Source organism: Gossypium hirsutum, chromosome A07, assembly GCF_007990345.1.
Source record: "Gossypium hirsutum isolate 1008001.06 chromosome A07, Gossypium_hirsutum_v2.1, whole genome shotgun sequence".
NCBI lineage: Eukaryota > Viridiplantae > Streptophyta > Magnoliopsida > Malvales > Malvaceae > Gossypium > Gossypium hirsutum.
Window position 1 is genome coordinate 24,539,449 of NC_053430.1, and position 13,866 is coordinate 24,553,314.

The 13,866-nt window shown below is 33.2% G+C and overlaps 2 protein-coding genes across 5 annotated transcripts; one reads left to right on the top strand and one right to left on the bottom strand.

The window, feature by feature from the left end:
- Positions 1-464: 464 nt before the first annotated feature.
- LOC107942773 (hydroxymethylglutaryl-CoA lyase, mitochondrial) lies at positions 465-8,651 on the top strand. Of its 2 annotated transcripts, XM_016876492.2 has the most exons (9): positions 465-483; positions 2,774-2,964; positions 4,150-4,357; positions 4,538-4,717; positions 5,333-5,413; positions 5,503-5,666; positions 6,298-6,434; positions 7,181-7,296; positions 8,198-8,651. In XM_016876492.2, the coding sequence occupies exons 2-9, from the start codon at positions 2,798-2,800 to the stop codon at positions 8,447-8,449; spliced, it is 1,305 nt and encodes a 434-aa protein (XP_016731981.1). In that variant the 5' UTR covers positions 465-483; positions 2,774-2,797; the 3' UTR covers positions 8,450-8,651. The 2 variants fall into 2 exon arrangements, with proteins under 2 accessions (XP_016731981.1, XP_016731980.1); XM_016876491.2 differs by lacking the exon at positions 465-483 and having other exon boundaries at positions 4,138-4,357.
- Positions 8,652-9,718: 1,067 nt separating this feature from the next.
- LOC107942774 (probable magnesium transporter NIPA3) lies at positions 9,719-13,777 on the bottom strand. 3 transcript variants are annotated; one of them, XM_016876493.2, is made up of 9 exons: positions 13,461-13,777; positions 13,311-13,367; positions 12,770-12,860; positions 12,529-12,689; positions 12,316-12,443; positions 11,658-11,795; positions 11,069-11,161; positions 10,478-10,598; positions 9,719-10,376 (listed from the first exon to the last, which is right to left on the bottom strand). In XM_016876493.2, exons 1-9 carry the CDS (start codon positions 13,588-13,590, stop codon positions 10,246-10,248), a joined length of 1,050 nt encoding a protein of 349 aa, XP_016731982.1. In that variant the 5' UTR covers positions 13,591-13,777; the 3' UTR covers positions 9,719-10,245. The 3 variants fall into 3 exon arrangements, with proteins under 3 accessions (XP_016731982.1, XP_040973753.1, XP_016731983.1); XM_041117819.1 differs by having other exon boundaries at positions 13,587-13,715; XM_016876494.2 differs by lacking the exon at positions 10,478-10,598 and having other exon boundaries at positions 13,461-13,772.
- Between the last annotated feature and the right edge of the window lie 89 nt (positions 13,778-13,866).

Sequence of the window (13,866 nt, forward strand, 5' to 3'; positions counted from 1 at the left end):
TTTGAATTTGATATCACCGACAAAAAAATTATACAAAAAAATAGTTATAAGGATATTTATGTAATTTTTATTTTTTGAAATTATAAGGATATTTATGTCTTTGTATAGTTTTAATTTCTTTTGTTCAGACAGATAATAATAAATGTGTATTTAATATTTTGATAAATTTATACCCAATTCAGCCCTCCAGGCTTCAGCGAAAGATATTTTTTTTAGAAAAAAAAAAGTGAAGGTTGAAATTAATTAATTAAATGAATTTAAAATTGTCCCACCAAACTCGAACAAGAAATGCATTGTGAACAACTCCGTCCTGCACGTTGCGTTACCTGCTCTTCTTCTTCTTCTTCTTCTTCCTCCTCTTTTATTTAATTCCCCCTCCTTTTGGAAGAAGGAAAAAAAAGAATAAAACCTCTCCAGATTCTTCTAAACCCCCAAATTCTAGGGTTTCTCTTTCTTTTCTCTTTTATCCGAAATCCTATTTCGGTAATTCTCTCCCTCTACTTTTTTTTCCCTCTTCATTCAGGTTCTTTTATTCTTTCTCTTTGATTTCTTCATTAATTGTTTTTTTTACGCTGAGAAATCTAGTAGCTAAACGAGTAAGGAAAAGAAATGAGAATTTGAATGTTGCGTGTTCTGTTTTGGTTGGAAAGTTCTATGGAGTGGTTCAATTGTTTTTTATTTTTATCTTTTTTTTTTTGCTTTTATATGGAAAAGGAAAAAGCCAGCAGGAAAATGTCCGAGCTTAGAAACAAAATCATTTCTCTTTCCCTTAGAAATTGAAACAGAGAGTTTAGGATTTTGAGAGGTTTGGATTCTGGTGGAAGATTTTATCTCAGGTTGTTCTGCTGTTTGGTTGCCTAGAAAATTTAAAGGAACGCTAACTGTTTAGAAGGCTTATCGAAGTATATAGATGTCATCTTAAAGGACTAAAAAAGAAGAATGTAAAAATTCAGAGTTCAATATAAAATCCACAGTTAGATATTACATTGCATCCTCTGCAAATAATAAGGGCATAGAATAGCTTACATTTATTGCTTGGGAATTTGAAATATCTTCATTTTGAAACATTTCTTCTTTCTGAGAGTAAATGCCGGCATTTTTTTCTCTTTGAAATTAGGCAACTATTTCTCAATTTTATGGCTGAGACCTGGAAGACTCCAAGAGTTCAATTATCTAGACTAGAGCTTTTTACTTCAGGTGCAGTGCAGTTGTACTGCCTAGGGTATTTATCAGGACGTGTGTCCTGGAAAATGAAAAACTTTTTTTGAAGCTTTAGAGATGTCCATCTGTGTTTTTGCTTGAAGAATGTAGAGAAGAAAATGTTGATAATTGCTGTTGAGTGAGAATATCAGATGAAATCTAGTACTTTGATGTTATGTTGTAGTTGTCTGATCTCTATGTTGGAACAACAGAAAACTAATTGCTTTGATGTTTTGTTTCAGTTTGATAAGTTTTTACTGTATGATGATCTATAAAATCAAACCATAGCTGGGTGTATAGATTAGTGTCTATTTGATAGGACCTAAACTTTAGATTAACCTGTTATGAGATAAAGTATTTGATACACAACTTTAGTCTTAGTTTTTTGCCATAAATATGATCTGACTTGCTTTTATGTTTGAATAAACTAAATGCAATTTGTTACAAGTGTGATTTATCAGCATATTTTCCTTTGCTTCTTGAAGGACAAAACAAACCTTCACCTGCTAGCAACTAATTATTCAGTTAAGGAAAGTTCTTTAGTTCACATTTGGGATATTACCTGTCCACTTTAAAATGCTTATTTTCCCTTGAATGAGTCAGTTTGAAGTGCAGGTTATAGTCAACTTGGACTAATATGAACAGGAAATAAGAATGCTTGTTATTCTGAAAGAATATATATATCTGTTATAATGGGTGGAAAGATTTATGCCAGCTACTGTGACAATAGCAGCAATTTCCATAGAAGTAGAGAATAATAAAACAAGGTGGTGTGCTGGAGAAATAGCTGACACCAACCTTTATTGTAGAAGCTATGAAATAGGAGAGAAGAAACTGGAGAATCAAAGTAAAGCATGGTTGCTTGGTTGAAACTGGCTCTGTTGATTTATCTATACTAGTCTATTAAGGACATATCTTCCTTTTCTGTCTCTTCTCATATAAACTTTTCTGATGAGTTGGATTCTTGTCTAACTATTCAACCCAATCTCCCTATTTCTTAATAGTTTTATTTAAGAAAAACTAAAACTTCCTATGTTTTCTCATGGTAGAAGATTTTTGCACCTTTTAAGCACTTTGGTAAGGCAAAAAAAGGGTAAATCAAACAGTATTAGTTTTTTGACTTTTCAGTTCGTGATCTCTTAAAAATTGTTTAGTGTCATACCTAGTTTACCTTATGGGATTTTGAAACTCTCTATTTATTTATTATGATATTAGTGGGCAGCAACATCTCATACTTTAGCTATAATTTTGTTCTTACTGCTGTTTTATTAGCTTTTGTTGTTTATATCATGTTGGTTGGGGCTTTTTCTTTTTGAATTGATTCTTCACATGTGCTGCAGAATATTTTCCTCTTATTTCCTGATAATTTGACAAAAATTTAGTCAGATGTGGGAAGTGCCTATGCGTATACGTCATTAAGCAATTGTTAACCTGCTGAAATATCTTAAAGAATGACATGTTTAAATGAATCAAATGATCCTTACTTTCTCTGTCATTGATCTCCTCTTCTTGTGGGAAGGCCTTATTTTACTGTTGCAGTTAAGCTCTAATTTGTGTTCTGCTTACTTTTCAGTATCTCCTTTGGGTTTTGTTCACTATGTCAAGTTTGGAGGAACCACTCGGTTTTGACAAGCTTCCTAGCATGAGTACTATAGATAGGATTCAGAGGTTCTCAGCTGGTGCTTGCCGGCCCACGGTAGATGATATGGGCATGGGAAACTGCTGGATCGAAGGGAGGGGTTGCAGCACATCCAATAGCTGCGAGTAAGTCAGATACTATTATCTGAAGGAGTGGTCTCCTAAGGGCACTTATATTCTCCTTTTTGTTTCGCAGAAGTTAATAATAAAATTTAGAAGTGATGGTATCAATTTTGGGACAATTTCCTCTCTTTCTTATATTTTACAGTATCTGTTGTTTACATCTGTGTTTATTCCTCATAATTGAAGATGTTACTTTATACCAGTCTTGGTTGACTCAAGTAGATCTTTCTGTCAAAGGCTAAATGGGTCAATTTAGTAATAGAATTTAAAACCTAACTATTGCCTGGGCAGTTTGTCCATTGATAAAATAAGATCCAGCTTTATTCTTATACTCAAGCACAGCTCAAAATCACAATCTAGCTACTCAAGCTCAACTTAATTTGGTTTTGAAACTTGACTCTCTCACGGACTCAGTCTTGAATATGAAACTCAAATAAAATTTCTAAATATGTAAACCAATGCTTGATTTATATTTTTATTTTATATTTAGAAATGTTAAAAGGTTCAAAAAGGTTTTCAGGACCACTTTATTCAAGCATTAAACTAGACTATAACTTGTCTTATTGCTTGAGTACTTAACTTCATTTTTGGTTAATAGTGAATAAGTAAAACTTGAGTTATAATGAGCTGAGGTTGAGTAGTTTACAGGAAACTTGAGTCATTCACTTCCCTGGTCACACCTGCACCTAAACATCGGATACATCCCGGTTCTCAGGGATAATGATTTCTTTTCTATTTACTCATCAAGTACTTGGCACCTTTTTCTTTTGGGTTCCTTTTGTCTTTGGTGGAACTTCGAAACATTTGATGGGCATTAGCTCTTTTTTCTTTAAAATCGATTTTAGGATGTCAAAAGAACAGAAATGCGTGCTTTTAGTTTTGCCTATGAAATTTAATGTATAATCTATATGGTTAATTGTCAATGCTTCCACCTCTTCTGATGCTTTTTATACCATAATATGTGCATGGTTTGTATTCTGCACATATCAGTTATCAATTTTAGGATGTCAAAAGAACAGAAATGCGTGCTTTTAGTTTTGCCTATGAAATTTAGTGTATAATCTATATGTTTAATTGTCAATGCTTCCACTTCTTCTGTTGCTTTTTATACCATAATATGTGCATGGTTTGTATTCTGCACATATCAGTTATCAATTTATTGAAATTATTGAAAAGTATATTTTCCAGTGAGGATTATGAAGAATATAAAGGGGAGGCATTCCCATGGAGAAGACATGTAAGGGATGCATCTGAAGGTGAAGCCTTCAACCGAAGGGCTAAAAGCTTAAGCAAGAATAGGATGAAATTTGGACATGTTTGTAAATCAAGGAACTTGCCAGATCAGCACTATAGCTCCAAGTGCACTGAAAGAGGCATAAGGGGCATAACAAATAAGGTAATAAGTAACCTGAACAGTATTGTATACTTTTCATTCCCTTGAGACTATCAGGATTTTCTGTAATATTTGTCTCCTGGATTATTAGTGGAATGTGTTTTTTCTTCTAATTATTCATTATCTAATATTTTTTAAGCTCTTGACTTGCTTCATCTAATACTTTTTATTCATGTGATGCAGTTTTTAAATGGGATTCCAAAGTTTGTGAAGATAGTAGAAGTTGGTCCGAGGGATGGATTACAGAATGAGAAGAATATTGTACCTACGTCTGTGAAAGTTGAATTGATTCGGAGATTGGTGTCTTCGGGGTTGCCTGTTGTTGAAGCTACAAGTTTTGTATCTCCTAAATGGGTTCCTCAGGTATCATGGCTTGATAACCAAAGTAGAATTGTTTGATGCTAATTTTTTTTCCTGGTGACTTAGTGTATTCTTTCTGCCATAGGTTCTTCTCTCGATTATCATTTGTAGCCAGATAGGTTTTTATCCTCTTTGTGCTGTCTTTGTTGGGTTTGCATAATGTATGTATTTATCTTGCATTCATATATTAGCACTTCATTTGTGTGTATTTCAATTCAGAACCTTACATGCTTACAAATTTATTCCATGGGAAACAGTTATTGTTGGATTCAAGTGAGATATGTGATTTGTCTCTTGCTGATATTTGAGATAACCTGCATTATATTCATTCTTTACCTTTTTTATTTCGCTAGCAATTGCATAAATTTGTGTGTGTATGGTCACAAGATACATGCAAGAGACATAATTATTCTATAGAAAACAATGATATACACAAATGTATATATATATTTTGTATGCTTATTTATCTACGCATTTGATTTTAGTTCAGAACCATACATGCTTACAAATTTATCCCATGGAAGACACTTATTGTTGAGTATGAATGAGATACTTTACTTATCGTGTGCTAATATTTGGATAATCTGCTTTTGATTTATTCTTCACCTTTTTATATAGCTAGCAGATGCAAAAGATGTAATGAAAGCAGTTTGCGACATAGAGGATGCCAGACTGCCTGTTCTAACTCCTAATGTGAAGGTTGGAAACTTTCCTTCGAATTAAAAAGAGTTATCAACATCATGTTGATGCCATATAAATTTCCTAATCTGCTGTTCATATTATTCAAGGGCTTTGAAGCTGCTGTTGCAGCAGGTGCAAAAGAAGTAGCAATCTTTGCATCTGCTTCCGAGTCCTTTTCAAAGTCAAACATTAATTGTAGCATTGAAGAAAGCCTTGCCCGTTACCGTGCTGTTTGTCTTGCTGCTAAGGAGCATTCAGTTCCTGTACGTGGGTATGTCTTCTATAACCTTATTGTCATTATTTTCATGACTGATAGCTACTATTGCTGTTTTCTTCTCTATACTTGGATTAATAAAATGAATCTTGTTCCCTGAGTAATATCTCCTATATTTTGCTCTCCTGTCAATTTTACACAAACACACACACATATCAGGAATGCTGTAGCAAATGCTTTGGCAGAAATGCAGATTTTTCAGATGTGTAGTGATATACTTTGTCTTAGTAATGAATCATTAAAAATGTCAATTTGCAAATTTTAGGTCTATTGCCTTTGAAACTTTGTTCTTTGTTTATCTTTTCCTTTCCGTTTCTAGTTGTTCCCATGAGAAGGTTTGATAATTACCTCAGTTTGTTTGGCTGGTATAATAATTGTTTCAGAGTGGATATTTGAATTATAGATTGTTAATAGATTTTTGGAATTTGGTTTGTAGTTAAAAATATTCAAGTATCTTTTCTGCCTTTCTAAATCTGAATCGTTGTTCTATAAAAAATCAAATGCAATATAATTCTATGTATCAAAAAGAATAAATGCAATATAACTCTAGTTGGAGTATTTTGTTTGTGCTTTATTCATTTTGGCTGGTACGGTGCTTAAATTGCATGATGCTAAAAAATGCTTACAGATATGTTTCGTGCGTGGTTGGATGTCCAGTGGAAGGAGCAATTCCTCCGTCGAAAGTGGCCTATGTGGCAAAGGAACTTTACGATATGGGTTGTTTTGAAATATCCCTTGGTGATACAATTGGAGTTGGGACCCCTGGTAATGCTCTAGTCTAGACTGTCACCTTCTAGAAACTAAAGTATCTTGGTTGAGTAGGAAGCAATCACTATTAGGTTTTTTTGTTGTTGCATTTGCTTTCTTTTGTTAATATTTTCTGCTTTTTATTTTGTTTTCCTCATTTAGAACTTTAAAATTATGCATTACTTTAGTTCATGTGGCGGTAAAATACAAAAAGAAAGGGGAAAAAAAGAGGACTGGAAAACATGAATATTGCAATAAAAATGAAATGAAAAAGCTAATTGCAATATCCCATTATTCCAATTCAAAATAAATTAGAAAATAGAATATTGCAAATTATTATTTTATATTCTTTTTTTCCTATTCTATATTTCATATGTTTTACAAGTTCGCATCTGCATGCATTCATACTTGCATCTATCCCATGCATGCATACAGCCATCAATCACATTAACATGTATGCATGCACCCCATTTATACAAACATGCATGCCTATACACATCCATCCGTCCATCCTTGTTGGCACATATTCTTCCATACATGCATACTTTATAATTATTTATGATTTCATTTCAATGAAAAGAAATGTAAAAACCAAATAGGAGTTGCTGTTTTATTTTGGGATTAACATCGCTCTCGAAGAATTGATGGTTATCTGTAACCCCAATGCAATAAGCATGTAGAATTCTCTGAAGTTCTTGTTCTTGGATTATATGTGAGTCAAACATTGGCCATTGGGAATCCTTAGCCATTTCTCTTTGGAACAGGTGCTGTGATTCCCATGCTTGAAGCAGTAATGGCCGTTGTTCCTGCTGAAAAGCTTGCTGTCCACTTCCACGACACTTATGGACAATCTCTTCCAAATATTTTAATTTCTCTCCAAGTAAGCCTTAGAACAAACAAAGTCTAGCGATAAATAAAATCATTACATAATAATTATGCTTCTTTTGGTAGGAGTATTATTTTTTCAAGACGTTCTAGTACATGAGTTATCAATAAACTAATTTCACTTGGTAATTTTTTATCACTCACATGACTTGTTTTAAACATGGGGAGGAATTTTTTTTAATTATTTTGAAAATTTTTACTAGAGTTCTAATTTCAAGTTTAAAATTGTACTAATTATTTTTATGTTATGGCAAATTGTTTAATACTTTTGTAATAATCACGCTTTTTCTTGTATTAATACACTAATGGTACTTTTGGTTGGAGTATTATTTTTTACACATGTTAATAGTCATTGGTTAACTATAAGCTAATCACAATTGGTAATTTTTAGCCACTCACATTACTTGTTTGTAGCAAAGAGAAGAAAATTTTCCGCTTATGTTGAAGAAGTTTTATTTTTTACAAGAGTTTTTACTCATCTTTCTAATTGCATGTTATGTCTTAATTATTTTAGAACACCTGTTAAATATGTTTTTTACTCATGTTATTATACTAGTAACCAAATGAGTCATTAGTTCTTTTACGGTATTGAGTAGCACACGGTTCAGAAACCTGTAATGGATAGTTGAAAGTAAGATGATGAGACTGGGATCCTTTAAAATAGTTACTGTCTCACATCATTCCATGCCACTGATTTTGGACCCCTGCCGCCACTGACAAGAAGATTGACAGTGCGGTCAGAATTCCTTCCAAATACCGAAGCTGTCCATGTTTCAAGTAGTTAGTACTGCTATAATCGGCTAAAAGTGAAAAAATATTGATTTCAAGGCTTCATTGAGATTTATTGCTAGATGAGCATATAAAAACAATTATTAAAATGTTGTTTATATGAACAGATGGGGATTAGCACAGTGGATTCATCAGTTGCTGGGTTGGGTGGTTGTCCATATGCAAAGGGAGCTTCAGGGAATGTTGCCACGGAAGATGTGGTGTATATGCTGAACGGCCTTGGTGTGAAGACGAATGTGGATCTGGCAAAGCTCATGTTGGCGGGTGAATTCATCAGCAACCATCTGGGTCGGCAATCTGGTTCCAAGACTGCCGTTGCACTGTGCCGGGTAACCGCTGATGCTTCCAAGATACGATAATTAAAGAGAATACCTATAATTATAATTCTATTTACAAGAAAAGGGGAACATGGGCTGTTCTTTAAAATGTACAATGTATAGCAATCTATACAAAATCTTTAAAAAATAAAAACAAACTGCTTACTTAGTAGCAGTAATCTTATATTCTGGCAGTCAGTCATGTTAAAACAGTTCAAAGTATAAGGGAAAGCTCTCTTTTGCATTTCTGAATTTGAATAAAACATCCCATCCATTTTAGATAACTGGAAATGACAGTTATGTAAAGCAGACAGAAAAGGAAGTTGAGGTTTCATAAAAAGAGGGTTAGGCAATATTATCATACTCTTTATCTTTTATAGGGAAATTTTTGGATTTTTACATGAATCTTTTTATTTTTTTTTCAGAATTAATTTTAATAAAAAGAGAAAAATCTGAAAGAGGAAAACTTGGTTTTTAAGAGTGGCACGTCAGGAATGGAAGAGGGAGGGAGTATGGATGTTGATTAGTGGAGAATAAATATTTATGACCTTTCACTTCACTCACTCAGTGGTGAAAAGGTGGAGTGAATTCATATATTGCGCCAATGCAAAACTTGAATGACTTTAGCCTATGGTCACCTCATCTTACCTTTTGTTGTTTTCAATTTTTTAGCTTAATCAAATCTAATTTATCTAAAACCATATTTTATTAAATTATTCTCATAGAATTTGTTTATTAAGGCTTTTAATATTTTATTTTTCTAATCAATGAATGTATTTCTCTATTAAATTAATCTCTTTTCTCAAATAAATAAACTTGAAATTGAACTCTCTTTTAATTAAAGTGAAAAAAATTGCTTTATTATTATTAAAACATGATATTTATTAAGATTTACAGATAAATTTAACCAAAATGGAAAAAACGAGAAAAAGTAATGATAAAATTTAATAAAAGTAATATTTGAAGTAAAATGTAATAAATGAAATGTAACATAATAGGTTAAATATTATTTTTTCAGCTCATAATAAATACATAAATGTTTTATCTTGATTTAAACAAGATGAATAAAAATCATTAAAAATGTCAAATTATCTAAAAAATAGATGATACTGAAATTACCTCACTTGAAAGTAATGTTTAAAATCCAATGTTGAAATCTATTTCGCATTACTTAATAGAAGAAGTGCAGGGGTTTGGTTAATTATTAAATTTGATGGGAAGATCTTGACTCAACCATCAAAACAAACCATAAATTCATAATTATACTTGCAACAAATATATTTTAAGAAGGATGTAAAATGAACAACAAAATTACCACATAACATCCATTATGTTTGCATTGCAACTAAATCAAGTCAGCAACCACAATTTAAATCCAATTAATCTTAGACACTACCTTTGATTTATCCATATCTTACTCTACAAGCATACCTTTCTTCCTGCTGTCCTACCTAATTAAAAGCACCCCAAATTTTCAACATTATCAATCACAGAAACCCACCTTCCCTTGCCAAAATCCAGGTCTGAGGTCTCCTTCAGCACCCAAATCTGCTGAGCTTTTCAGTTGAAAATGTCACCCTTTCAAGCACCATCACCCACCAATTCACTCTCCAAGCTTGTAGCATCCCGGTACTGCACATGATTAACAATGAAATCCAAGCCCAGCTGTTTAAGTAGTTTCAGTCACTTTGTTTCTTGTCTAGTGCAACCAGGACTCATGCTTGCAAAATCATCTCTGTTACCGTCTAAGGATTCTTGAAACTTGGATTTCACCTTGGCACTTATAGCACACAAAATGTTAGATGTGTTTATACTCCCAATTTACTAATTTAGCCATCTTAGTACGGTTCTTGCTTCCTCAAACAAATATCATCAGGCAATAGCTCATTTTCTTCATCATGCTTCAGAGTTTCACGGTTACCACTGAAGAGTCCGGTAGACAATGTAGGGGATAGAGGTGCATGCTCACCTGCAATTATTTAAATAACATAATATTCCAATAGAGAGATTGAAGTATTTAACCCCAAGACAGATAGACTGGAGATAACAGAAAACAAGTTTTTTACACACCTCTGAAGGAAGAACCTCTATCAGAGTCTTTGGCTGAGTTTAACAGAATGGTACCACAAAGCACAGCAATGAAGCCACATAGTTCAGATATGATGCTTCCTGTGTTTTGACTGTCCCAATCCTGAAATATGTATAGAATCTATGTGTTATACACACTTTGGATTCATAATTTACCTGAAGCAGAAGATCTTCGAATGAAAATATGTTTATATGAATATTGGTTCAAAAGAGGATATACAGTACTAGGCTGTCCTAAATTTGGAACAGCTTAAATAGGTAAGCTGCAGAAACTACTTCAGTATTCCATAAGAGTTTAGAAGAGTTTCCTTAGTTTATCTTTAATTTCTTTTTCGGGCAAAGTAAATGAGTTTTACTTCTGAACTCAGTCCAGCCGAACTTCAATTTATGGGCTAGGACTTCCAGAGGGAGGACTGGAGCACCTAAAATATATGTTTATTTTTTATCCAAGCCAGCTGCAGCCTATTCATTAAGTCATGACACTTTGACCTTAATTTCTCACATCTGAAACTTCACAAGGCAAAGATGATAATAGTTTTAGCAAGATGTAATCAGTAATTGATGATGCAATACCTTGAACATAATGACACTGGCAATGATTGTAAGCGATGTGAACATGACATAATAAATAGGGGACACAACTGCAGTGTTGAACGTATCAAGGGCCTGAAACATCAGAATACTTTTCAGATCAGAAACTATTTACAGAAAATTTAAAAAGAGTTGGTGGCATAAAGTCATATCCGTGACTTATTTGAGCCAGCTTTTGAAACCAAAACCTCCTTGTACATGATAGTTTACTGCTAGCATATGTTAAATATTAAAAGCACCATACTGAACATGGAAAGACTGCCATGACCAAGGCAAATTAAACAACTAGGTGTTAGATATCAAAAAAGTTTTTCATAAAAAAATATCCTTCTTTTAGATAACAAGAGAAACATATGCAAAACCAGATACTTGAAACCTTCCCCCAGCCAGATATCCTTAAGGAAATCTCCTCAATGCATAAAGACGGAAAGCCAAGGGACACAAATGGTTCTAGATATTATTTTTTAACTTTATAACCTTATCTCAAATGTGTTCAACTGTGAATGTGGTGGAAAGGATTCTAGATGACTTGGAAGAAAATATTTTACCCGAAACACAACAAAATTTCTACCTTGTTGAGATAATTCATTTGTATAATGACACATGTAGCGACAATGAACATAAAGAACCATGTCTCCAGGTAGACTAGTTGGTTCTTTCCCTCAAAGGTTAGTTTGAGTGCGGTTCCAAGGGCTTTAACACTCATCACCTGCATTTGTATTCATAAAAATAAGACAACACATTGATAACTTTTTGAAAAAGAAAATAATATAAAGACCTAGTTTCGGTTTTTGAAGAAGATATTATCAAGAAGACCAGTAAATGAAAAGCTCAGAAGCTCAAATTTAGTCATGGTGTACTATATATTTATTAAAAGGGTAGATTCGGCTATAAAACTCCCTTCTTTAGTCATAGAAAAGTGAATATCTTGACTCTTGGATGATCACATTAACTGATGGCTTTACCTTGATCGAAGGATCGAAGCCTTATGAAACTGAAATATTTCGGGGACATTCAAAATTTTAAGATTTAGATATTTCACATTATTGAAAACTTTTTAAATTCCAAAAAATGATTATATGTCACCTATTTTGAATTTAGATAAATCAGGCAGCTTTTGAAGTTATAGTTTTACTCAATTCATAGTTGGCTATGCCAGGAAAAAAGTAATTAATTCTCTTTTCGGAAGCAAAATAAATTTGAAACAATTAGTAGTTGAAATAACATACCGAGAGAGATCCCATTAATGAACAAATGCCTGTGAAAACCAACACATTTGTATGCCCACATCTTGGTGCAAAATGTAAGATCAAAAGGACGACCAATACAATAACTGAGCCCAGATAGAGTAAAAATGCTGTAATGGAAAGGAAAAAGCATTATTTGATGATTTAACACGAAAAAGAGACAACCGAGAAAGATGGTTGATAGTGACAACTAACCTGGTTGTGTAGCCATAGCCCATATCTCCTGAACAGAAGTGATAGGGCTCTCTTGTGGTGCGTGGATAACTATTATGACTGAACCTGAGATACACATAATGCAACCTAAAACCCCTAGCTGATGTAACTTCTCCTTCAACATGAAGTGAGCCAAGATAGCACTGAGGCACACAATTCAAAGTTCTGAAAGTCAAGGGATGAAGAAAAAGAAAAGAAAACATTAACCAATATAAGATATTACCTTACAATAATGCTTAATGCACCAAGAGGAGTAACAAGAATTGCTGGAGCAAATGCATAAGCAACAAAGTTTGCAACCTCTCCAACAATCACTGCATCAAAATATTATACACAAAAAAAGGGTATTCTACAAAGAATCAGTTTAAGGACAAAACGCAACCAATTTATTTATCACCAGAACAATTGTCCAATTTCATGATATTTCCTGCATTATTGCATCTGTTGCTACAATTCTAACCCCAAAATCCCACCTAACAACCTCTGTATATATATAATTTGTCATTTTATGCAACCGAAATAATTACCCGAGGACCTAAAACATCAAATTATACAAAGCAATAATATTCAACAAAGTTATAACAACACAAATTCATTCACCTTTGACATGAAAATTTTACATAATCAACAAAAAGGATGAGAAATTTTGATAGCGACAAAGCAAAAAAGAAAGGTACTTTGAAAATTAAATTACATATCAGGCATTTAAATCATAACTCAGAACAAGAAAAAGAGAGAGAGACGAAAACAAGATCCCAACATACTTGTGACCATGCCCAACCACCATAAAGGCTCCAAAAGATATGCATATCCACCATAACCTGCAAAACTCCAAAGAATCAAACGCATACACGAAAAACCCAAATTAAGACGAAAAGGATTGAACCCCCAAAAAAGAAAAAGGGAGGACAAACCAGCTCTAACACCAGAAACAGCAGCAGCTCTTCTAAGACCTTTCTTTTTAATGATAAAACTTGCTCCAATAAACACACTGGACAACAATGCCAAAATAAACCCTCTTAGATTGTCTTGAGACATACCCATCTTTTGTTCAAAAGATTTCCAGGATGCTTCTGTTTTTTTCTTGGTTTACTACTACTATTCATTGAAATCCTTCAATCATGCCTTGCTCTTTTGCTTACCTGTTTTGTCTTGTGACAATGGGAACGACTTTGCTCTATCTTTTTTAATTTAATATAAAACGTGGGACAGTTTACGATGTAACGCTTACACAGCTAATTAATGTATCGGCCATTATTATTAATACATCCGGATTCAACTTTTAATATTATTTTGTATAATTAATTAGCCACCAAATTA

Bases quoted from the DNA above. Each gene is read 5' to 3' on its own strand.
- LOC107942773 (XM_016876491.2), top strand. From the start codon at position 2,798: ATGTCAAGTTTGGAGGAACCACTCGGTTTTGACAAGCTTCCTAGCATG. The intron at 5,667-6,297 runs GTATGTCTTCTA...AAATGCTTACAG, and splicing joins CATTCAGTTCCTGTACGTGG to ATATGTTTCGTGCGTGGTTG. The intron at 7,297-8,197 runs GTAAGCCTTAGA...TTATATGAACAG, and splicing joins ATATTTTAATTTCTCTCCAA to ATGGGGATTAGCACAGTGGA.
- LOC107942774 (XM_016876493.2), bottom strand. From the start codon at position 13,590: ATGGGTATGTCTCAAGACAATCTAAGAGGGTTTATTTTGGCATTGTTG. The intron at 11,796-12,315 runs GTATGTTATTTC...ATACAAATGCAG, and splicing joins CATTAATGGGATCTCTCTCG to GTGATGAGTGTTAAAGCCCT. The intron at 10,377-10,477 runs GTGTGTAAAAAA...AAATAATTGCAG, and splicing joins TAGAGGTTCTTCCTTCAGAG to GTGAGCATGCACCTCTATCC.